Consider the following 24,310-nt stretch of genomic DNA (forward strand, 5'->3'; position numbering starts at 1 on the left):
CACGGGGGGGGGTTCGCCCCCTCCCCCCACAGCCGAAACGGTGTGGGCGGGGTTTGGGTTGACCACGCCTCCCGTGCAGCAGGGTGGGGGGGCGTGGCCTGTGCGGATTCCCCGCCTGCTGATTGGTGGGGGCGCGGGGGCCGCCGCAGGTTCCGCCCGCTGATTGGTGGAGACGCGCAGTTGTGGCGCCCCCTTGCGGGCGGGCGGGGAGGAGCAGGCGGCGCTGCTGAGGCGGGCGGAGGCACCGGGAGCGGGACCGGGACCGGGAGCGGGAGCGGAGCGAGGTTGGGGCAGCGGGAACGGGAGCGGAGCGAGCCTGGAGCAGCGGGAACGGGGCCGCGAACGGGCCCTGCGGCATGCGCCGCTGCCCACCGCCGGGACAGGCCGTGCCGGTGCGTACGGGGGCGGCGGGGCGGACCCGGCCCGGGGCGTTTCCCCCGCCGCTGATCTCCCCCCCGAACCCCGCCGCTGCGGTTCGGGTTCACTGCGGGGCTGGCGGAGCTCGGGGAGCCGCCGCTGGAGCAGGAGCTGCGGGAGGAGCTGCGGCACCACCGCGGGGTGAGGGGGAGAACCGGGACTGGGGGATGGAGGCACCGGGAACGGGCTGGAAATGGGGTGGGGGCAACCGGGACCGGTGGGGATGAGGGGGAGACTTGCACTGCAGGTTCTGGGAGATACCGGGAATTGAGGGGGGGGGTCGTGGAGCGGTAACGGGAGTGAGGTCACGTGTAGTGGGGGGAACCGGCACCGGAGGAGAAAGGGTGGGGGGAGGTGTAAGGCGGAATCTTGGGAGGGGTTTTAGGGATACCGGCAGTGGATCCCGGGGGGGTGTCTAAGGAGGGAACCGGTTCTGTTGGGGTCGGTGCCGGGCTCGATCTTGGTGCTGCCTCCTCCTCTCTGTGGTGCTGGGGGGGCGCTTGTGGGGGTCCCCGGCACTTTGGGGGTCTCCCTCCCTCCCTGCCAGGTGCCAGGGAATGACCCAGGGGAGTAAAATATGAAAATTTTAATCTCTGAAATGCCCCCTCCCCCCAGCTCCTTTGGGGTTCAAGGGAGGTCTCTGTGAATCTGTTAAAACTTTCTCTTTATTATAATATATTTTTAGATATAAAAAGAAAATTTTACAAGTTTTTAACCCAAAATGTACAAAAATGGTCAGGAAATGGTTGTGTTTCTCCCCTAGTGTGTGGTGTGTGGGTGGGAGGGAGGGATTTAGGGGGACCCCCCCACCCCCCAGGTGATGGAGCTGAGGAGATTGGGGGTCCCTGGAGGGGAGGGGGTCATGAAATGTTTGGGGGGCAGGGGGGGGTGAAAGGCCTTCGAACACCCTGAGCTGTGTTGGGGGCCCCCAGCCCCTCATTACCCGCAATGCCGGAGGGGTGGAGATGTGCAGCACCCCCAAATCCCCCCCCCAATTAAATTCTGCCCCAGTTGGGGTCTTTCTGTCCCACGGGGGGGTTGAGGGGCTCCTCTGTTGGGATCTCTTCCACGCCACTGCCTGGAGAGAGGGGGTTTGGGGGCACAAAATCAGCCTTTATTCCCCTTCCAAGAGGACTCTGGGGGGGGGGGTGGGTCTCAGCCCCCCCCATTTCCTCAGGTGAGGAGTTTTGGGGTCCCCCCCCAGGGTAGAGGGGGCAGTCGGTCACTTACCGTCCCCATCATCTGGGATCTCCTGCACGTCCTCGTCGTCATCCAGGATCACCACGCAGTCCTCGCCACTCTCACTGGGGAGGGGGCGTTCATGGCGGGGGGGGGTGAAGGTTTGGGGTTCCCTCCCATGGTCCCCCCCCCCCCAAACCCCCCTGGGGTGCAGCTCACCTGTCGGGGGGTCCCTCGGCGCCCTCCCCCAGCAGGTAGAACTGGAGCGGGTTGGGCCAAAGCTCCTCCTTGATGATCTGCGAGGGGAGGAGATGGGGAGGTCGGGGGTGGGGGGGGTACTGGGAGCACTGGGAGGAGGTACTGGGAGCACTGGGCTCACCTCGGCCACGCGGTCCCCCGCAGGGAAGCTGTGGTCCCCAAACCACGCGAAGAAGCTGCGGGGGGCTGGGGGGCCCTTGTGGGAGCGGGACCGGGGGTCCTGCCCCTGCCACCACCGGATGGGGGTCGAGTGGGACACCAGGTGACCTGGCAGGAGGCACAACACACCGGGGGGTCACTCTGGAGCCCCCAAACCCCTCCTTGGGCTGTAGGAAATGGGGGTGCCCACCCCCCCCCGCCCCAAAACCCACCGGAGGGGCCGCGCACGAACTCCTTGGCCACGACGTCGTTCTGGAAATAGGGGTTGACGCTGAAGAAGAAGCGGATGCGGCACCCGGGGCGGCTCTGGCCGAACTCCTCCACCTGCGGGCCCAGGTGTGTTACCTCGGGGGGGGAGGGGGGGGGGGCACACAACCCCCAAATCTCCCCCCGAAACCCCCCAGGCACCTGCAAACTCGTCATGTAGCTCAGCGCGTCCTCGTCGCGGTCGCTGATCATGGCCGAGAGCTGCGGGTGGTTCAGGAACTGGGCACGGGGGGCGTCAAGGAAAGATGGATCTGGAGGTTCCCGTGTGCCCCCCACCCCAAAATGCAGCCCCCCCCCACCCCGACCCCCCCTCCCAAGGATACGGCGGTGACCCAGAAGCCGGGGATGTGCTGGATGAGGCGGTTGCGCCGCTGCAGGTGGGGCCGGCGGCGGAGGCAGAAGCGGGCGCGGAGGCGGCGAAAGGCTCGAGCCGCCTCCTCCTCCACGGCCTCCAGCTCCAGCTGCACGGCCTCCAGCGCCGCCAGGTACCGCGCCGGCCCTTCGTCCCGCTCCTCCTCCTCCTCCTCGTCCTCGTCCAGGGAGATCACCGCGCTCTCCTCGGCCACGGGCTCCTTGGGGACTGGGACCCCCGCGGGCTCTGGGACCCCCATGAGATCTGGGAGCCCGGGGCCACCCCGGCTCTGCCCCACGCAGGCTGTGGGCTCCAGGCCCTCCTCGGGCTCCGTGGTGAACTCCACGCCCCCTTTCTGCTCTCTGTCCCGCTTCCCGTGGCCAGTGATGGTGGTCTCCGGGCTCTCTGTGTCTTCTCTGGTGGCCTCCAAGCCACCCAAGACCTCCCCGCTGGTGTCCAGACCCCCCTTCCCGCTTGTCTCCCCCTCCAAGCAGGGGCTACTGGCAGTCTCTACGCTCAGCCTGGGCCTCGCAGGGGTCTTTGCCTTGCGCCTGCTGGTGCTTTTCAGCTCCCCACCAGGAGAAGCATCACTCTCCACGCTCCCCAGGACCTTGGTGGTGGTCTCCAGGCCCGCCTTGCTCCTTCTCCCTTGCTCCAAGCAGCGAGTGACGGCTGTCTCCAGGCTCCCTTTGCGCCCATTGGTGGTCCCAAGGCTCCCTGTGACTTCCCCGCTGCTCTCCAGACCACCTGTGGCCTTGCTGGTGGCCTCCAGGCTTCCCTTGGATTCCATGGGAGTCTTCAGGACACCCTTGTTCTGCTCCGAGGAGTGCGTGGCAGCAATTTCCAGGTCCCCCGTGGCCTCACCGGTGGTCTCCATCCCCTCTGTGACCTCTCTGGTGGTCTCCAAACCCCCTTTTTCCTGCTCCAAGCAGCCGCTACTTGTGGTCTCCAGGCTCCCTTTGCATCTGTTGATGGTCTCTAGGCTCCCCTTGGGCCCGTTGGTGGCCTCCAGGCTCCCCTTGGCCTCCTCGGTGTTCTCCAGGCTGGCCACGAGCTCTCCGGTGATCTCCGGTCCCCCCGTGCCCTCCCCGGGGGTCTCCAGCCCCTCCCCGGCCAAAGCCGCGATCTCCGGGCAGCCGCCAGGGGGCGCGCGCGCGTCCCCGCCGCCGCCGCCCCGCGCATGCCCGGACCCGTCGCCCCGCGCGCGCGCGCTGCGGCCCTCACCGCGACCTCCGGCGGGGGTGGGGGAACGGGCCGCCTCCCCGCGGGTAACGGCGGCGGCAGGGCCCGCCCCGCTGGGCTCGTCCAGACGGCGGAGCTTGGCCGGGGACGGCCGGTCTGCCCCGGCCCCGGCCCCGCTCATGGCGGCGGCTCCGGCGCCCGCCAGGGCCGAAGCAGCGGCCGAAAAAGCGCGCGCGCCGCCGCCGCCGCCGCCGCAGCCCCGCCCACCCGCTCGTCACTCGCGCGCTGCCCATTGGCCGGTTGCCATGGCGACGCCCGTCACGCGGGGCGGGCGGGAAAAGGGCGGCCAATGGGAGCGCGCTGCTTTGGCGGGCTCGGGGAGCGCGGTGGGCGGGGCGGGGGAGCCGCGCTCATGCGCAGCGCGAGGAGCGCACGTGCGGTCAGCGCGAGAGCCCCGCCGTGAGGGGAGAGGCCCCGCCCCTCTCCCGCCATGAGGGGCTGGGGGAGCGTGAGGGCAGCGAGACCCTCCCGGAGGGGACGGGTCCCTCCCAACACTGTCACCTGAGGGAGTGGGACCCCTCCCGCAGTGGCTGAGGGACCGTGAGGGTGGGCAGGACCCCCTCCGAAGGGACAGGATTTCCCTCCCTTCCAGTGAGTATTAGAGGGGCTGGGACCCTCCTACAGTGACTTCAGAGGGGCTGCCCCCCTTCATTACCTGAGGGGCTGAGGACCTGTGGGTGCTGGCGGGCCCCCCCACTGTGGCTCCAGAGGAGCTGGGACCCCCCCACACACGATGTCACCCAAAGGACTGAGGGACTACAAGGGGAACGGAATATCCAGAGTTGACAGGATACCCCCGCAGTGAGTCCAGAGGGGCTGGGACACACCCTGCTGCTGTCACCTGAGCAGCTGAGGGGAGGAGGACCCCATAGGGGATGGCACCTCCCCCACAGTGAGCCCGGAGGGACTGGGACCCCCCCCCCCATAGTGACTTCAGAAGGGCTGTGTTGTCCCCCCCCACCCTGCTGTCACCTGAGGGACAAGACCACCACCCACGCTGTGACTCCAGAAGGGCTGGGACCCCCTCCCACACACACACTGTCACCCAGAGGGCTCAGGGACTGCAGAAGGAGCAGCACCCCAGAGACCCCTCCCCACAAATGGGACACCCCCGCTGTCACCTGAGGGACTGGCACCCCATACAGTAAATCCAGGGGGCTGGGAGTGTCCCCCTAACTGTCACCGGAACCAGTGGGACACTCCCCACAGTGAGTCCTGAGGAGATGGGACTACCCCAATGTCACCTGAGGGCACAGGACCCTCCTTCGGCTGGATCCAGGGCAGGGAGGACCCTCCCTGAGGACGAGAACACCCTCAGCAGCTTCACTGGGGGCTGGGGACCCCCTTCTGGCCACCTCCAGGAGGCTCAGGACCCCCTCAGCTGCTCCCAGGACACTCGGGACCCCCCAAGGTGCCTCCAAGGGGCCTTCGGACCACTCCCCACTTCATCCTAGGGGGCTTAAGACCCCCCCCCCAGCTGCTCCCAGGACATTCAGGACCCTCCCAGTTATTCAAGAAGGCTCAAGACCCCCACCCCAACTGCTCCCAGGATACTCAAAACCCCCTCCCCAACTGCTCCCAGGACATTCAGGACCCCCAGTTCTTCATGGGGGCTAAAGACCCCCACCCCAGCTGCTCCCAGGATACTCAAGACCCCCACCCCAACTGCTCCCAGGACATTCAGGACACCCCAATTCTTCAAGGGGCTTCAAGACCCCCCCTCAGCTGCTCCCAGGACATTCAGGACCCCCAATTCTTCAAGGGGCCTCAAGACCCCCACCCCAACTGCTTCCAGGACATTCAGGACACCCCAATTCTTCAAGGAAGCTCAGGACCTGCCCCCCCCAGCTGATTCCAGGACACCCGGGACCCCCCCCCCCTGCTGCCCCCAGGGGGTCACAGACCCTTCTGTCACGACATGGCGCCCATGACATGACAGCCACAGGTGAGGCTGCCCCATCCCCGGGGGGCTGGGGGGGCTGTTTGTCACCCGTGACCTTTGCTGGGACCTTCCCCGAGGGCAGGAAACGGCTGCGACAGAGCGACAGCAGAGGGGGGGAGGGAAGGACCCGGCCCCCACCCCCTAAACAGAGACAGACAACCCTACCCTACCCCCCCCAACCCAAAAATCCCCCCCCCCAAAGCGCCCCCCATGACAAGAACTCGGGGACACCATCGTTCCATGGCTGTATGTACACAGGGGCGCCCCAAAACCCGGGTGCGGTGCACATGACTTGGGGAGGGAGGGGAGGAGGGGGGGTCCCACAAAGTGACAGTGCCCCCACCCCGGGTGTAGGGGGCGGCAATTTGGGGGTCCCCTTCCATTTGGGGGTGCCCTTCCATTTGGGGGTGCCCTTCCATCTCCCCACGCCGCAACTCAGTGCGCCCCCCCTTCCCCCACTGATTTAGGGGTGTCCCACGTTTTCAAAGGTGAAATGGTGGGGGGGGGGACGTGCCGTGACTTTTTGGGAGGTGACAATTTTTGGGTGGTGACAATTGGGGCTCCCACCCCCCGCCCCCCCCCCCCCAAACCTCACGTGAGCCAGGCCAGCGCCAGGTAAAGCCCCAGGGCCAGCGCGGCCGTGGGGCCCCCCCCGTCCCCCCAGGCCACCGGTACCAGCACGGCCAAGGCCAGAACCACCCCGCACCCCCTGAGGGCCCCCCCCAAACTGCTCCCCCTCCCCCGGGGGGGCCGCGCCGGCACCACCAGCGCCCCCTCCACCGGCCCCCCCCTCCCCAGCAGCACCGGGGGGCTGCACCGGCCCCCCCCCTCGTAGCGCAGGGCCATCTCGTTGGCCAGCGAGGTGTTGGGGGCTCGCTCGGGGAAGGGGGTGCCCCCGTTTCTCGGGGGGGGGTCGCTGTCGTTGGGGTCCCCCCGCAGCCGGCGCAGGTGGGACAGGTAGAGCTGCTCCAGCTCCCGCGCCACCGCCTCGTCCTCGGCGCCCTAAGTGGGGGGGGGGGGCGCACAGTTTGGGGTACCCCCATCCTTGGGGAGGCACGGTTTGGGGTACCCCGTTCCTTGGGGGAGGGGGGTACCCCAGTTTTGGGGGGAAGAGGGTGTTGTCTCACCTGTGCTGGGGGCTGCTCCGCATCCGGGGGGGGCGTTGGGGCAGGGTCAGGCTCTGTGAGAGGGGAATGGGGGGGTGAGGGACCCCCAAAGTTCGGGGGGATCCCCAAAACTGGAGCGTGCCCCAGTAATTGGGGTGCACCCCCAAATTTGGGGGAGCGATACTTACCTGTGCTGTGCTCGGGGGGTGGGGGCTGCACATCCTCCGCCTCCTGTGGCCTTTTGGGGGGACACGGGTGTGGGGGGGGTCACCGGAGAGGACCCATTCCCCCCTCCCCCGGCCCACCCCCAAATTAGGGGTGGGGGGAGCAGCATCTGCACCCCCCCAGAGTATGACCCACATTCGGGGCCGGGGGGTCCGGGGGCAACCCAGGCATGCGCCACAGCCCCCCCCTCAATTTCGGGGGTCACATGCGGGGGGGGGTCGGGGGTTGACCCCATTTTGGGGGGTCCCCCATGCAGATTTTCCCCCCCCCACCACCCCCCAATCTCTTACCTGCCCTTCCCAGGCCTCATCCAGATCCCGAGGGGGGGCGGCTCTCCCACCGCGCCCCCCTCCCCCCCTACCGGGGGTCCCCCCCCGCCCCCCCCCGCCGGTGCCCCCCTCCCCCGGGGGTCCCAGGGCCGGTATTGCCGCAGGCGGGTCAGGGGCAGCCCCAGAGCGTCGGCGAAAAGGACCCGCCGGGACCCCCCGCCCACCCCGGGGGGCGCGGGGCTCTCGGGGTCCCCCGGGGGGGCAGCGGCGGCCTCGGGGACCCCCGGCGGGGGCTCGGCGACCTCCGGGAGTGGGGGGGACGGGGTGGAAGCGGGCGGGAGGGGGGTCCCACCGGCCGAGGGGTCATGGGGGTCTGGAGGGGGGGTTTGGGGGGGGGTCCCGGGGCGCGGGGGGGGCTGGGAGGGGCCCCCCCCGCGCGGGGCACGCCGGGAGTCCGGCCACGGGGGGGGCGCCGGGGCGGAGGCGGGAGCCCGGGCCATGGCGGAGGGGCGGGGCCGGGAGCCGCAGCGCGGGGGCGGGGCCGGGCCCGAGGGGCGGGGCCTGAGGGCGGGGCGGGGCTTGCGTGCTGGGGAGGGGGGCGAGTTGGGGGTCCCCGAGGGGAGGGGGCTGTGAAAGGGAGCGCCCCCCCCCCCCACTCCCGGGTTCAATGAGCGGTGTTTGGAGGGGGCTCCTGGAGATTGGGGGGACCCCCGTGGGGTCGGGGTCACAAAGTGGGGTTTAAAGGGACATTCCTGGGGGGCAAAGTGTGTGACACCCCCTCCCCCCTCAGTGTCTGCAGTTTGGGGAGCGCTGAGAGTTAAACGGGGTCCCCCAGGAGGCCTGAGGGTCGCGGGGGAAGTTTGGGGGTGTCCTGGAGGTTGGGGGGTGAGGGGGTGTTAATGGCCCCCCCCCCCATTCTCACAGGTCTCCAGGGTCTGGGGGAGCAAAGAAGGGTCCCCCCAATATCTGCTCCCCTTGAGGGGGGGGCCATTAGCACCCCTAAACATCTCCCACGGGTTTTTTGGGGGGCTCACAGGGGGTGGGGGCTTTGAGGGGGCATTAAAGGCTCCCCTCTCTGAGTTCCCCACACGACCGCACCCCTGGGAGCGGTACTGGGATTCCCTTCATCACCCCCCCCCAAAAAAAAAACCCCAAAACCCCACCACAAAAAAGGAGCCTCGGCCCAAGCGAAAATTTGGGAACCCATGAGAATGGGGGGGGGGGGGGGAGGATTTGGGACCCCCCCAGGTGTGGGAGGGTTCTCTGACATCACTGGGGGGCCCCATAAAAAGCGGGGTGCCAGGGCGGGCAACACACGGGGTTCAGCCGGTGAGCAGATTTGGGGGGGGGGGGGGGGCTGTGCCCTAACACCCCCCTAGAGGAGGGGGCAGCGTGCCAGGGCCTTGGCACGAGGGTCCTGGTGAACACAGGGGGGGTGGGCTGGGGGTCCCGATGTGAGGGGGGGGGTGCCAGGCACGGGCTCTGCTCCACCCCCATCCAAAAATCCACCGCACCCCCCCCCCCCTTATTTCCTGCCGGCTCGGGCGCAGTTTCACCTCCCTTCGAGCTGGGGAAGTCCCAGGGGGTGGAAAAACTCCCAACCCCACCCCAAAAATGGGGAGGGGTCCCGGGTGGTACACCCAGAACCGCTTTGGGGTAAAACCCGGCCAATTCAGGGCTGGGAAACATCAAAAACTGACTTGGAACCAAGTGGATTTTGGGGTGGGGGGAAAAAGGGCAAAACTCAAGGCCTGCAGGTGGAAAAAGCCCCCAAAATTTGGAGGTGCCAGGGGGGAGTTTTTAAAAGGAGGGGGGAGTTTTTAAAAACCTGAGCAGGTTTTAGGGGTTTGGGGGTTACCTGAAGGATTTGGGGCCATTTGGAGGAGGTGTTCAAGCTGCTTTTTCCGACAGCGTCATTTTGGGGCATTTCGGGCGTTTCGGTGCCGTTTGTGGGGGATGGGACATGGGGGGGGGCACCAATTTGGGGACCAATTCACCCCCAAATTGTTCAAAGCATCGTTTTTTGGGGGGGATTTCTGCCTGGCTGGCTTAGGGGTATCCCTGCCCAGCAGTTTTGGGGTGTTTTATTGAATTTTGGGGCATTTTGAGGCGTCTCTACCCAGTTGATTTGAGGGCGTTTTTCCTCATTTTGGTGCTTCTCAGCCTCCTCGATTTGGGGCGTTTCTACCTGGCCATTTTTGGGTGAATATCTGCTTTTTAGGTTTTTTTTTTTTTTTTGCCTGGCTGTTTTGGGGTGTTTCTCCTCATTTTGGGGACTCTCTGTTCAGACATTTTGGGGTTTCTCTGCCTGACAAATCTGGGGTGTCTCTGCCCAGCTCTTTTGGGGTGTCTCTCCACATTTTGAGTTTCCTCTTTATGGCCATTTTTAGGGTGTTTCTGCCTGGCTGGTTTGGAGCATTCTGCCTCATTTTAGGGTGTCCTTGGCCATTTTTGGGTATTTTGTCTCATTTTGGGATGGCTCTGGCCATTTTGGGGTGTCTCTGCCGTTATTTTGGGGCTTTCCTCCTCGTTTTACGACGTCTCTGTCTGGGCATTTGGGACGTTTCTGCTCGGTTGTTTTGGGGCATTTCTTGGGATTTTAGGGCTGGTTTGGGGTGTTTGTGTCTCATCATTTGGGGCCATTTCTCTGCATTTTGGGGTGTCTCTGCCCAGCTGAGGGTGTCGCCGTTTTGGGGCATTTCTGCGGGTTTTGAGGAGTTTCTCCCTGGTTGTTTTGGGGTGTTTCTGCCCAGCTGTTTTGAGGCATTTCCCAAGATCTCTGCCCAATTTAGGGTGTTTCTCTCTGGTCTTTTAGGGTCATTTCCGTGCCTTTTGGGGTGTCTTGCCATGATGGCTTTGGGGCGTCTCTTCCCTCTCAATTTGTGCCATTTCTTCGCATTCATCCCACACATTTCAGGGCGTTTCTCTGCCGTTTTGGGGCATTTCTCTGCATTTTGGGGTGTCTGCCCCGGCTGTCTTAGGGCACCTGTTTGGGTCTGGGGGGGCCCATCCCGACCCCCCGCCCCCGCCGTGACTCAGGGCTGTGGTTTCCCGTCTATAAATCGGAGGTGGAAGCGCCCGGTGTCGCCCAGAGCCATGGCGGGCGCCCGGGACCCGTGAGCTGGGGGCACTGGGAGCCACTGGGAGGCACTGGGAGGCACTGGGAGCACGCTGGGAGGGACTGGGAGGCACTGGGATCACACTGGGTGGCATTGGGAGCCACTGGGAGGCACTGGGATCACACTGGGAGGCACTGGGAGTATACTGGGAGAGACTGGGAGCATGCTGGGAGGGACTGGGAAGCACTGGGGACACACTGGGAGGCACTGGGGACACACTGGGAGGCACTGGGAGCATGCTGGGAGGGACTGGGAAGCACTGGGAGCACACTGGAGGGCACTGGGAGGGACTGGGAGCATACTGGGAGGCACTGGGAGCATACTGGAGGGCACTGGGAGGGACTGGGAGCATACTGGGAGGCACCGGGAGCATACTGGAGGGCACTGGGAGCATACTGGGAGGCACTGGGAGCACACTGGAGGGCACTGGGAGCATACTGGGAGGCACTGGGAGCACACTGGAGGGCACTGGGAGGGACTGGGAGCATACTGGAGGGCACTGGGAGGCACTGGGAGCACACTGGAGGGCACTGGCGTGATGCTGGGTGGGACTGGGATGCCCAGGATTGATGCTGGGTGGAACTGGGAGGGCTCTGCAGTGACTGGAGGGTACTGGGAAGGAGACTGGGAGGCACTGGGTGGGGACTGGGATGGACTGGGGAGTGTCGGGAGGGGCTGGAGGAGCACTGGGATGGGAAAATGGGAAGGCTGGGGGGGACTGGGATTGGACTGGGGGACGGGCTGAGGTTTACTGGGGAATGCTGGAAAGTACTGGGGGAAACTGGGAGGGATTGGGATGGACTGGGAATACACTGGGATGGACTGGGGAGAGCCGGGAGGGGGGGCTGGGAAGGACTGGGAGGGTCTGCGGCTTACTGGGGATACTGGAAAGGACTGGGAGAAACTGGGAAGGCTTGGGATGGCAATGGGAGGGACTGGGATGTACTGGGAGCTCAACACGGCGATGGTGGCTGGGATGAGGAGCGCCAGTGGCAGATGGGAGTGAGCTCACCCCATACTGGGAGCACTGGGAGGTACTGGGAGGGGGCAACTGGGCCAGGACAGGGTGGGGGGGCCGCTGTCCGCCCCCCCCCCGCCCACCCCGCGTGTTCCGGGACTGGCGGTGACGCAGGACCTGCGGGGGACACGTGTCCAGGCCTGGCACACGCGTGTGTCACACTCTCGGGGGGGGGGTGGGGTGGGGGACCCTCGTGGGGGGGGGGGGTCTCACCCCCTGCACCCCCCCCCAGGCAGCGCCGCCCCCCCCGCAGCCCCCAGGACCGGCCCACGGTGCTGACCCGCGCGGACGGGGCCGTGCCTCGGTGCACCCAGGTGCGGGACAGAGCCCGGGACACCAATTTTGGGGGGGGTGGTGAATCAGGATGGGGGGGGGTCACCTCCTGCTCCTCTCCCTCCCCCCCCCTCCCCAAAACCCACAGGTGCCACCCGAGGGGGGGTCGTGCCCCCCGCTCCTGCACGTGCAGCACCCCGGGGTGTTGGTGATGCGAACTCGGCTGCCCCCAGCGCACGGTGAGCCCCCCCCCCCAAAAACCTGCCCTTCCCCTGCTCGGGGGGGTGTCCTCCCTTTTGGGAAACCCCCCCCTCAAAAAAAAAAAAACTCCTCCAGGTCTCCCCGGGTTGGAATGGGGCCCCAAAGACCCCCCCGGCCGCGACAGAGACCCCTCCCCTGCCCCCGCTGGCAGCGACCCCCCCGCACCGCCCCCCGGCGCTGCGCAGCCCCCCAGGTGAGTGGGGGGGCTTGGGGGGATTTTGGGGGGATCCCAGAGCTCCGTCCTTACCCCCCACTCCCCAAAAATCACCCCCAGGCCCCCCCGCCGTGAGCCGGGGGAGGTGGCTCAGTGCCTGCGGCAGCTGGAGAGGATCCAGGAGCTGGAGCAGCAGGTGAGGGGACCCCCAAAATCCCCCCTGAGCCCCCCCAAACCCTGACCCACCCCCCCGCAAGTGCCCTGGGACTCCCCCCCCAAAAAAACCTCCTCCCCCAAACCTGTGCCATCCTCCCCAGATCTGGGACCCCCCAAAACTCATCACCCTGACCAACCCCCGTGTCCCCCCCAACCCCGTGACCCCCAAAGCCGGTGTGCGACCCCCCAAAACCTGTCCCCCCCCCCGCAGCTGGCCCGCGAGCGGCACCGCCTGGGGCTGTTGCAGGCGCAGCTCCTCCGGAGGGGCCCCCCCAGCACGGTAAGGGGGGGAATGCACCCCAAAAAAAAAGTGGGGGGGTTGGGGTGCCCTCATAGCGGTGCCAGCCCCTCACCTGTGTGTGCCCCCCACCCCCCCCAGGGCCTCCCCGGGAAGGGCCAGGCTGGGCTCCCCCCGATTTGGGGTCCTGCAGCCCCCCCCGAGGCAGAGGGGGACCCCGAGAGGCTGCTGCCCCCCCCAGGGCACCCCTGGGAGCGTGGGGGGCTCTACCCAGGTGAGCGCCGGGTTTGGGGGTGTGGGGAGTGACCCCCTAAATAACCGTGGGGGGGGGGGTTTGGTCTGGCTGACCCCCCCTCCCCGGCCCCCCCAGAATTGGAGTATTACCGGCTCAGCACCGCGCGGCCCCCCTACACCTACGCCACGCTCATCCGCTGGGTCAGTGCCCCCCCCCGAACCCCAAAACCCCCCTGGGCTCCCCACATCCCCCCCCGTGTCCCTGACACCCCCAAATCCTCCCCCACCCAGTGGAATTGCCCCCCCCCACAGTGTCCCCACAGCTTCCCCCCCATAAATTCCCCCATCCTGGAGCCTCCCCAAAACTGTCCCCCCCCCCCAAACTGTCCCCAAAGCCCACCCTATGCCCCCCCAGTCACCTCGTAATGTCCCCAAACCTGCCGTGCCCCCCCCAGTGACCCCAAGTGTGTCCCCAGAGCCCCCCCAAAAGTGTCCCCATGTGCTGCCCCCCAAACCATCCTAAACTGTCCCCAAAGCCCCCCCAAAAGTTTGTCCCCAACCCACTCCTGCCCCTGCAATGTCACCTCGTGCCCCGCATGTCCCCAATGTCCCCAATGTCCCCCCATATCCCCAATGTCGCTCCATGTCCCCAGTGTCCCCAAATCCCTCAATGTCCCCAGTGTCCCCCATGTCCCCAGTGTCCCCCCATGTCCCCAGAGTCCCCCATGTCCCCAATGTCCCCAAATCCCTCAATGTCCCCAATGTCCCCAAATCCCTCAGTGTCCCCAATGTCCCCCATGTCCCCAATGTCCCCAAATCCCTCAGTGTCCCCAATGTCCCCCATGTCCCCCATGTCCCCAGTGTCCCCCATGTCCCCACTGTCCCCAAATCCCTCAATGTCCCCAATGTCCCCCATGTCCCCAATGTCCCCAAATCCCTCAGTGTCCCCAATGTCCCCCATGTCCCCAATGTCCCCCATGTCCCCCATGTCCCCAATGTCCCCACTGTCCCCAGTGTCCCCCATGTCCCCAGTGTCCCCAAATCTCTCAATGTCCCCAATGTCCCCCAAGTCCCTCAATGTCCCCAATGTCCCCCAAGTCCCTCAATGTCCCCCAAGTCCCTCAATGTCCCCCCCAATGTCCCCGCGCGCCCCCGCCCCCCCCCCAGGCCATCCTGGAGTCCCCGCAGCGGCAGCGCCCCCTGGCGGAGATTTACCACTGGTTCAGCCGCAGGTTCGGCTTCTTCCGGCACAACACCCGCACCTGGAAGGTGGGGACCCCCCAAAAACAGCCCCGGGACCCCCAAAAACAACCCTGGGACCCCTGAACCCACCCTGAGACACACCAAATTCATCCCAGGACCCCCCAAAAACAGCCCCGGGACCCCCCAAAAACAGCCCCGGGACCCCCGAGCCCACTCCGGTACCTCCAAAAACAGCCCCGGGACCCCCGAACTCACCCCAGGACCTCCAAAACCAGCCCTGGGACCCCCCAAAAACAGCTCCGGGACCCCCCAAAAACAGCTCTGGGACCCTCGAACCCACCCCGGGACCCCTGAACCCACCCCAAGACACACCAAAAACACCCCAGGACCCCCCAGAACAGCCCTGGGAACCCCAAACCCAGCCCAGGAATGTCAAATACACCCTGGGAACCCTCCCAGGATCCCGGAACAGCCCCCAGCACCCCCAAATTACCCCTTCGGGACCCCAAACACCCCCCCAGGAACCCCCTGGGACCCCCAACACACCTTGAGAACCCCCTGGGACCCCCCCAGGACCCCGAAACACACCCCGTGACCCCAAAACAGCCCTCCCAAAAGCTCCCCCAGGACCCCAAACTGGCCCCACAACCCACAAACATCCCCTTGGGATCCCCCCCGGACCCCCAGACATCCCTGGGACTTCCACAAACTCCTGGGACATCTCCAACCCCCCCATTCTGGGGGTCCCCCCAACTCCTCCCCAGCAGAGACCCCCCCCCACTCTCCATCACCACCACTGAGGACACCCCAACCTTCCCCAGCACCCCAAAATATTACCACTCCACCGGTGGGACCCCCAAACCTGCCCTTTGGGACCCCAATGCTGCCCTAGACTTCCCCCCACCCCCTCCAAAAAAAAGGGGGGGGGGACCCCAAATTCTCCCAGCACCTCTCCAACCACCCACAACAGCACAGACACTTCCACCTCCTCCCCAACACCCTCCAAACCCCTAAACCCTCCCTAGAGACCCCCAAAATCCCTCAGGGAATGTGGGGGGGGGGTGTTGTCCAGCCCCTCGATTTTGGGGTGTCCCCCCCCCCAGAACGCCGTGCGCCACAACCTGAGCCTGCACAAGTGCTTCGTGCGGGTGGAGGCCGCCCGTGGCGCCGTCTGGACCGTGGATGAAGCAGAGTTCCGGCGTAAACGGGGCCAGCTCTACCCCAGGTACCCCAAAAACTCCTCCCCGGACACCCCAAAAACGCACCCAAGCACCCCAAAAACCCGAGGGGGGCGTAACTCCCCCAAACCACCCCGCTAACCCCGGGATGCTCCTCTAACCTCCACAGGGATTGTGACCTCAAGTATTTTATGCCCCCCCGGAGCTGATGGGGAGGAGCCCCAAAACCACCCCAAAACCACCCCAAAATCACCTCCAAGACCCCGCCCTGTCCCAGGAGGAACACGACACCCCCAAATCCTCCCCACCACGAGCAACACGACACCCCCAAACTGCTGCAGCGGGATTTATTGAAACCATAAAGGAACTGTTCTCCCTCCCGCTGTGGGGGCATTTTGGGGGGGCTACACGGGCACCCCCACACCCCGCTGAGTGTGGGGACCCCCCCGGGGGGTTTTGGGGTGCGGATCCCCCCCGGTTTTGGGGTCAGGCGTGGCGGGCACGAGCGGCCAGCAGCGCGTTCTCCTCCCGCAGCGCCCGGCAGTCGCTGAGGATCCGCTCCAGGCTGGCCGGGAGCTTGGCACTGGTCTCCCCCTCGATCTAGGGTGGGGGGTCCAGAATGAGGGGGGGGAAAAATTGGGGGGGGAAAATGAGGGGTAAAAATTGGGGGGGCAAAATAGAGGGTAAAAATTGGGGGGGGGGGTAAAAATTGGGGGGAGGCAGGGGCAAAATGGGATGGGGAAAAAATTGGGAGGGAGTAAAAATCAGGAGGAAAGATTTGAGGAGGGGCACAAAAGATTTGAGGGGCACAAAAAAGAGGGTCAATACCCCACAAAAGATGTGGAGGGGGGGGTCCAGAGGCACCAGAAATTCATTCCCCCCCCCCCCCAAAATCCATCCTGCCCCCCAAAACTCCCACCTGCTCCTCCAGGTCCCGGATCTCCCTCTGGATGGTCCCGGTGTCCTCGATGGTCCGAATCAGCTGGGCACAGTTCTGGGGGGAGGGCGGGGAGGGGGGCAAAAAGAGGGGTTTATAGGGACCCTCCCCCAAATTCCAGCCCCCCCTTTTCCCCCCAGTGACCCTCCCAGTTGCACCTGGACCCCCCCGGACCCCCCCAGCCCCGTTACCTCGTGCAGAGCTGCCAGGTACTTGTAGGCTTTTCTCACCACCTCGTCCCGCTTGGCGTCCTGGGGAGGGCACAGGGACATTTGGGGGGCACAGGGACAGTTTGGGGGGCACAGGGACAGTTTGGGGGGCACAGGGACAGTTTAGGGGGCACATGTGACAATTTGGGGGGCACAGGGACAGTTTGGGGGGCACAGGGACACTTTGGGGGGCACATGTGACAATTTGGGGGGCACAGGGACATTTTCTGGGCCACAGGGACACTTTGGGGGGCACAGGGACAGTTTAGGGGGCACATGTGACAGGTTTGGGGGGGCACAGGGACAGTTTGTAGGGCAAAGGGACATTTTGAAGGGGGCACAGGGACAGTTTGTGGGGTGCAGGGATGTTTTGGGGGGCACAGGGACACTTTGGGGGGGGACATGTGACAGGTTTGGGGAGCACAGGGACACTTTGGGGGGGCACAGGGACAGTTTGGGGGGGCACAGGGACACTTTGGGGGGGCACAGGGACAGTTTGGGGGGGCACAGGGACACTTTGGGGGGGCACAGGGACACTTTGGGGGGCACAGGGACAGTTTAGGGGGCACATGTGACAGGTTTGGGGGGCACAGGGACACTTTGGGGGGGCACATGTGACAGTTTGGGGGGGCACAGGGACAGTTTGGGGGGAACATGTGATAGTTTGGGGGGGCACAGGGACAGTTTGGGGGGCACAGGGACATTTTGTGGGCCACAGGGACACTTTGGGGGGCACAGGGACAGTTTGGGGGGCACAGGGACATTTTGGGGGGCACAGGGACATTTTGTGGGCCACAGGGACACTTTGAGGGGAGCATGTGATAGTTTGGGGGGCACAGGGACAGTTTGTAGGGCAAAGGGACATTTTGAAGGGGGCACAGGGACAGTTTGTGGGGTGCAGGGACGTTTTGGGGGGCACAGGGACATTTTGAGGGGCACAGGGACATTTTGGGGGGCACAGGGACAGTTTGGGGGGCACAGGGACAGTTTGGGGGGCACATGTGATACTTTGGGGGGCTCCCAGCGCCTCGTCCCTTTGGGGACATCCCGTACAGGGGGTACCACTGAATGCACCCCTCCCCCAGCCCCAGCCCCCCCAAATCCTAGCGTGACCCCCCCCTTTTTTGGGGTGCCCCCCCACCTTGAAGAGCAGCTCGTCGGTGACGCTGAAGGTCCTCTCCAGTTTCCCCACCAGGGCGTTGATCTCCTTCTGCAGCGCCCGCGTGTCCTCCAGGATCTGGGGGGGTCCCCGGGGGGGGCTCAGGGCTGTGAGGGGGGGGGGGGGACACGACCCCCCCAACCCCCCCCCCAATTTGGGGGTGCACACAGCCCCCCACAACCCCCCCCCAGCTCCTCCCAAAACCCCAAAATAGAACCAAACACCCCAAGATCCCCCCCTCCAAACCTCTTCAGGCTGCCTGAGGGACCCCAAAACTCTCTCACTGCCCCCCCCCCACAAGAGTTGGGGTCCCCCCAAACCATCAGAACCCCCCAAAATTCCCCCCCCAGCCCCCACCTTGCCGATCTCCTCCTTCTGCTTGCGGATGTTGCCCACGATCTCCAGGATGCGCTGGGTGTAAACGGCGCGGGAGACGTCGCGGGGCAGCGCCTCCAGCTCGGCCACCTGTGGGGAGGGGTCAGCAGGGACCCCCAGCACCCCGGGCACCCCAGAACTGCCCCAAAACCATCCCAAAAACAGCCCTGGGCACCCCAAAATCACCCCAAAACCTCCCCAGGGCACCCCAGAACTGCCCCAAAACCATCCCAAAAACAGCCCTGGGCACCCCAGAACTACCCCAAAACCATCCCAAAAACAGCCCTGGGCACCCCAGAACTACCCCAAAACCATCCCAAAACCAGCCCTGGGCACCCCAGAACTACCCCAAAACCATCCCAAAAACAGCCCTGGGCACCCCAAAACCTCCCCTGGGCAGCCCAAAACCACCCCAAAACCTCCCCTGGGCACCCCAGAACTACCCCAAAACCATCCCAAAACCAGCCCTAGGCACCCCAAAAAGTCCCCTGGACACTCCAAAACCACCCCAAAACCTCCCCAGGGCACCCCAAGACCAGCCCTGCTGGGCACCCCAAAAACACCCCAAAACCTCCCCAGGGCACCCCAGAACAAGCCCTGGGCACCCCAAAACCTCCCCAGGGCACCCCAGAACTACCCCAAAAGCTCCCCTGGGCACCCCCAGAACCACCTCAAAACCTCCCCTGGGTACCCAAAACCTCCCTAGGGCACCCCAAAACCAGCCCTGGACACTCCAAAACCAGCCCAAAAGCTCCCCTGGGCACCCCAAAATCATCTCAAACATCCCCAAATCACCTCAAGTGCCCCCCTCAGTGCCCCCCAAAACCCTGCTAAGTCCCAAAACACCTCAAGAGATCCCCAAAAGCCCCAGAGACCACCCCCCAAAATGCCTCAAGGGCCCCCTCAGTGACCCCTGAGCCCCCCAAGAACACCTCAAAATCCCTCCCAGTGACCCCTTGAAGCCCCCAGTGACTCCCAGTGACCCCTGAGCCCCCCAAAACACCTCTGAGTCCCTCCCAGTGACCCCTGAGCCCCCCAAAACACCTCAGGTGCCTCCCCAAACCTCCCCAGTGACCCCTGAGCCCCCCCAAAACACCTCAAGCCCCCCCAGTGCCCCCAGTCCCACCAGCTGGGCGTGCAGGGTCTCTTTCCGCCGCGCCTCCTCGGCGGCCGCGCGGCTGCGCTGGAGCAGCGCCCGCGTCTCCGCCAGGCGCCGTGACGACTCTCGCTGGGGAGGGGGACGGGGGGGGTCCCCAAAATCACCTCCAGTCCCGGGGGGGGACAGGGAATCCCCAAACCCAACCAGCAGGAGGAACTGGAGACCCCAGAATCCCCCACAAGGGACTGCAGGGCCCCCAGAAGCATCAGGAAGGGCAGCCCGAGGGAGGGACCCCAAAATAGATGAGGGAAAGATCTGGGGACCCCAAAACCCACAGGGAAAGGACTCCAGGGACCCCAAAACCTCCTGGGATGAGACTCCAAAACCCTGAGGAACCCTAAAACCTATCAAGGAGACCTGGGGACCCCAAAACCCACAGGAAATGGACTGCAGGCACCCCAAACCTACTGAGAAGAGATCTCTGAGATCCCAGAATCTGCCTTGGAGGGACACAGAAACCCCCAAACCCATGGGGTGGGGACCCCAGGAACCCCCAAACCCTATTTTGGGGAACCTGGGCACCCTAAACCCACTAGGAAGGGACCTCAGAAGCCCCAGGGACCCCCAAATCCACGAGGAAGAACCTGAGACCTCCCAAACCCACAAGGAAGGAGCCCCACAACCCCCATTTGAGAATGTGTGCGCCCCAAATCTGCTGGGGAGGCGATTCCAGCCCCGAGGGGAGGGGAAGGGAAGGGAAGGGAAGGAAGGGAAGGGAAGGGAAGGGAAGGGAAGGGAAGGGAAGGGAAGGGAAGGCCCGGTTACCTGGGCAGAGTCACGCAGGGCTCGGAGCTGCCGGTACTCGGCCAGGAGGGGCCCCCGGTGCCGCTCCCACTGCCCGGCCAGGCTGACGATGCGGCGGCTGCTGGACTCCACCACCAGCTGTGGGCAGTGCCGGGACCCCCGAGCCGCTGAGCCCCTCGGACTGACCCCCCCCCAAACCGCTGACACCCCCCAGACACCCCCCAAAAACCACTGACAACCCCAGACTGACCCCCCCCCCCAAAACACTGACAACCCCAGACTGACCCCCCCAAACCACTGACAACCCCAGACTGACCCCCCCAAAACACTGACGCCCCTCAAACTGACACCCCCCCAATCCACCCTCCACCTGCCCCCCATTGAGACCATTCTCTACCCCAAGCCGCCCCCCCCAAACCCCTCCCCAGATCTGCCGGGACCCCCAATTCCCCCCCCCAGCCCCTCACCTGCAGCTTGGCCATGTTGTTCTGCGCGTCCGGCAGCAGCTCCACCGCCCTGGCCTTGACCCGCAGGGCGTCCTCGCGCCCCCCCAGAGCCCCCCGGCCCTGCCGCACCTCGGCCTCCGCCTGGGCATGGAGGGGGCGACGGTCAGGGCACCCCAAAATCTCCCTGTGCCCCCCCCCAGACCCCCCTGCAGTTCTGCCTGGGCATGGGGGTGATCCTTCAGGGCACCCCAAAACCCTCCCTGTGCCCCCTGCAGCCCCTGCCTGGGCATGGAGGGTCAGTCAAGGCACCCTAAAACCCCCCCCCGACCCCTCCCCAGTGCCCACCTGGGTGAGGCTGAGCTGGGCCGCTCGGATCTGCCCCCGGCACCCCTCGATTTCAGCCTCCAGCCGGGCCAGGGTCTCCTCCAGCGCAGCCTCTTCGCTGGCCTGGCGTGAGCCGGCGTCCTGGGGGGGGAAATGTGGCCGTGGAGGGGCAAAGTGACCCCTGAGAGCCATCAGGGGGGTCCAGAGTGACCCCTGAGAGCCATCAGGGGGGTCCAGAGTGACCAACACCCCCCCTCTCACCTCCTCGGGGCCCTTTGGGGGCTGCAGGGTCTCGGCAGCCACCTGGATCTGCTGCAGCAGCACTTGGGGGTCCTGGGGATGAGACCCCAGAGTGGGTCAGAGCCTGGGGAGGGGCCAAACCAACTCCCAGCCCCCCAAACCAACCCCCAGCCCCCCAAATCCAACCCCCAGTGCCACCAAACCAACCCCCAGCCCCCCAAAAGCACCCCCAGCCCTCCCCCCCCAGCTGTAGCCCCCCCACCTGTTGGTGGGTCAGCTGCTGGGTGCGGGTGAAGCGGGACCCCTTGGGCAGGGCCCCCCTGCCCCCCCCAGCCCCAAAAGCCTCCTGGAGCCAGGCAGGGTCCAGGGGGGGCCCCGGGGAGGGTCCCTGGGGGTGGGGGGGACACGCCTGGCGCAGGGACTCCAATGCCCGGAGCCGCGCCCGGAGCCGCTTCCGCTCCAGGTACTCCTGGGAGGGTGAGAAAAAGGGGGGTCAGACCTGGAGGGACCCCCAAAACAGTCCCCAAAAATCCTTGAAACAGCCCCCAAAACTCCCAGAACAGCCCCCCATTCAATCCCCAAAATAGCCCCCAAAAATCCTTGAAACAGCCCCCAAAAAAGCCCCCAAAAATCCCCAGAACAGCCCCCCCCCCATACTACAGAGGGGGCCCCTCCCTCAATCTCCTGGGAGTGAGAGAAAGGGCCCCCCCCCCCAAACCTTGGGGACCCCCGGGGGTCTCACCTGGGGGGGCAGGCGGGAGGCCAGGCCGGGGCCCCCCCACTCGGCCTCCCAGTCGTGGCGGGCGCTGAGCTGGGCCGTGTGGGTCTCCAGCAGGGCTGGGGGGGTCTGCGAGGAAAGGGGGGGCTGTGCTGGCACCGGGGGGGCGGCCCCCCCAAAATACTCCTGCAGCTCTGCGGGGACAGCAAGGAGTGAGCAGAACCCCCCCCCCCAGGTATTACCGTGGGGACCCCCAAATCATCACCCCCACTCCCCCAAAATCCCGACACCCCCTTGCTGTGGGGCACAGCACTCCCACACCCCAAACCCTTAGGGTGACACCCCCAAATGTCACATGGAGGTCCCCAAAATTTGGGGCAACGACCCCCAACCCCCCAAATCCCCCCAGCTCTCACCTGGGGATCCCCCACTTTGGGGCAGGACCAGGGGACAGGTAGCGAAGGGCTGGAGGTGGCTTGTGCCCTACAGAGCGTTAATTAGCGGGTTAATTGCTGCCCCAAATGAAGAGCGGAGCCTCCCCCGGCCCGGGGCTCACCTGCAGCCGCTGCAGTCGCGGCGTGCGGCACACGGGGGGCACCCAGGGCGTCCCCAGCTGCTCCCGGATCCGGGCACCGATGGCTCGGAGCAGCGCCCCCGATTTCCCTGGGGAAGGGAACAACCAGGGGGTCACACCCCCCCCCAAAATCCACCCCCCCCGGAGCTCCCCAAAGCCCCAGGCCCGTACCGGGGGGCTCGGCCCCGCGCTCGCCCTCGTCCCGCGGCAGCTTCTCCACGAGGAAGAGGAGCAGGCGCCGCGTGTCGTGCTCGGAGCTGTACAGGAACGTCTGGTAGCCCACGTCACCCCCAAATCCCAGCTCCTGCGGGAAGGGGACACCCCAAAACTGTTGCGGTCCCCGCTTTGAGGGGGATTTGGCCGCTCGCGGTGGGTTTGGGTGCCATAAATCCCCTCCCCGCCCCCTAAACCGCAGCTCCCGGGGGAGCACCGCCGCTTTTGGGGTGTCGCGGGGTTTTGGGGTACCTGGCAGGCCGCGGCCAGGTCGGAGGCGAGGCGGAAGCGGGCGGAGATGCCGGGGGGCAGCAGGGGGCTCAGGGGGGCGCCCAGCGCGGGGCGCACGGCGCGGAGGCACCGCACGGCCGCCTCCACCACCAGCTCGGGGGTCAGGTCCCGCACGCTCTGCACCTCGGGGGGCACCGCCCTGCGGGGTTGGGGAGGGGGGAGCGCGGCCGTGGGGACCCCCAAATCCTGACAGCCCCCGTGGGGAGCCCCCACATCATCACAGCCCCCCAAAATCGTGATACCCGCCCCCACTTCCTGTGGGACACCCCCATCTTCAGTCTCCCCCAGACTCCCAAAAACTGCTCGTGGCTCCAAGAGACCCCCCCCCCAAACTCCCCCCTCAAAAGTCCTCAGGGTCTGCCCCGTGACCTCCCCAACCCCCCTCTCAGGGACCCCCAAATATCCAATCAGGGCCCCCCCAGCTCGCTCAGGACCCCCACAACCTCCCCAGGGACCCCCACCCAAACTCCTCCGGGTCCTCCCAGTGACCCCCCCAAACTCCCATCGGGTGTCACTCCGCCCTTCCACAGCCTCCCCCTCTCAGACCCCCCAAATTCCTCAGTGACCCCCCAGGTTCCCCCGCCCCGAGCCCCCCCCGCCAAAATCCTCCCGGTCCCGCCCCACTCACGTCCCCGCCTGGCGCAGGGAGTGGATCAGGATCTTGTCCACCTCCTCCATGGCTGGGGGGGTTCGGGGGGGGGGTCCCCAAATCCTGCGGGGGGGGCGGGAGGGGGATTTGGGGAGACCGGGGGCTCCCGCACACAGCGCGCGACCGCCGGTCACGTGAGGGGGAGAGGGGCGGGGCGCCGCGCGCGGGGTACGGTGGGAGTTGTAGGCAGCGGTGGTGGAGCCGCGGGACATGACGGGAGTTGTAGGCGGCAGTGGCGGAGCATGACGGGAGTTGTAGGCGGCGGCGTGTAGCGGGAAATTGTGGGGGCTGGAAAATGGCGGGCGGGGGGGGCCGTGAGGGGATGGAGCCTTTGGGGAATGTGAGGGGAAGCAATGGCACCCCGCCGGTGTCTGAGGGGAAAACGGTGCCCGTGAGGGGTGGGAGAGCGACACATGTCACCTGTGGGGTCGGAGGGGCAGCTGAGGGGGGAGATGGAGCCCGTGAGGGCGGTGGGGGAATGGAACCTGTCAGGGGGGATGGGGGAAATGGCACCGGTGAGGGGAGAAATGCGTGAGGGGAGGATGTGGCACCTGGGGACACGTTTAGGTTGGCCTTGGCAGTGCGGAAGGAACGATGGGACTCGATGGTTTTGAGGGTTTTTCCAGACTTGAACAATTCTGTGATTCTGTGCAAGTGGCACCTGTAGGGTCTGAGGGGGCGATGGCGCCTTCGGGGGACACTGTGACACCCCGTGCGATGTGAGGGGAGCGGTGGAGGCACCTGTTCTGTCCCCTCGCACAGGTGTGACCCTGAGCCCTCACACCTGACCTCAGCCCCCCACACCTGTCCCCCCCACACCTGTCCCCAGCTCCTCACACCTGTCCTTAAACCCCTCTCACCTGTCCCCAGCCCCTCTCACCTGTCCCCAAACCCCTCACCTGTCCCCAACCCCTCACCTGTCTCCAGCCCCTCTCTCCTGTCCCCAACCTCTCTCCTGTCCC

General features: G+C 65.8%; 3 protein-coding genes across 4 annotated transcripts; 1 reads left to right on the forward strand and 2 right to left on the reverse strand.

Annotated features, from left to right (window-relative positions):
• Positions 1-1,064: 1,064 nt before the first annotated feature.
• LOC128801941 (testis-specific Y-encoded-like protein 4) lies at positions 1,065-4,027 on the reverse strand. Its single transcript, XM_053968117.1, has 7 exons — positions 2,604-4,027; positions 2,422-2,499; positions 2,226-2,337; positions 1,976-2,121; positions 1,816-1,892; positions 1,648-1,721; positions 1,065-1,495 (listed from the first exon to the last, which is right to left on the reverse strand). The coding sequence occupies exons 1-7, from the start codon at positions 3,993-3,995 to the stop codon at positions 1,413-1,415; spliced, it is 1,962 nt and encodes a 653-aa protein (XP_053824092.1). The 5' UTR covers positions 3,996-4,027; the 3' UTR covers positions 1,065-1,412.
• A 1,778-nt stretch (positions 4,028-5,805) lies between these two features.
• Positions 5,806-15,690, forward strand: FOXP3 (forkhead box P3; the record flags this gene model as incomplete). Its single annotated transcript, XM_053967986.1, has 11 exons — positions 5,806-5,819; positions 11,786-11,867; positions 11,975-12,065; positions 12,163-12,280; positions 12,362-12,437; positions 12,669-12,737; positions 12,837-12,969; positions 13,066-13,130; positions 14,097-14,198; positions 15,236-15,357; positions 15,480-15,690. Coding segments are annotated over 11 exons (912 nt in total), but the record flags the coding sequence as incomplete, so codon positions are not given.
• On the reverse strand, positions 15,644-24,061 carry CCDC22 (coiled-coil domain containing 22). Of its 2 annotated transcripts, XM_053968119.1 has the most exons (18): positions 23,900-24,061; positions 23,328-23,411; positions 22,661-22,838; positions 22,367-22,499; positions 22,178-22,284; positions 22,038-22,104; positions 21,646-21,815; positions 21,166-21,372; positions 20,925-20,996; positions 20,685-20,804; positions 20,361-20,480; positions 19,915-20,031; positions 19,117-19,218; positions 17,973-18,080; positions 17,598-17,693; positions 16,439-16,498; positions 16,230-16,304; positions 15,644-15,910 (listed from the first exon to the last, which is right to left on the reverse strand). In XM_053968119.1, the coding sequence occupies exons 2-18, from the start codon at positions 23,375-23,377 to the stop codon at positions 15,797-15,799; spliced, it is 1,896 nt and encodes a 631-aa protein (XP_053824094.1). In that variant the 5' UTR covers positions 23,378-23,411; positions 23,900-24,061; the 3' UTR covers positions 15,644-15,796. The 2 variants fall into 2 exon arrangements, with proteins under 2 accessions (XP_053824094.1, XP_053824093.1); XM_053968118.1 differs by lacking the exon at positions 23,900-24,061 and having other exon boundaries at positions 23,328-23,489.
• Between the last annotated feature and the right edge of the window lie 249 nt (positions 24,062-24,310).

This window comes from Vidua chalybeata, chromosome 32 (assembly GCF_026979565.1).
Source record: "Vidua chalybeata isolate OUT-0048 chromosome 32, bVidCha1 merged haplotype, whole genome shotgun sequence".
Lineage (NCBI taxonomy): Eukaryota > Metazoa > Chordata > Aves > Passeriformes > Viduidae > Vidua > Vidua chalybeata.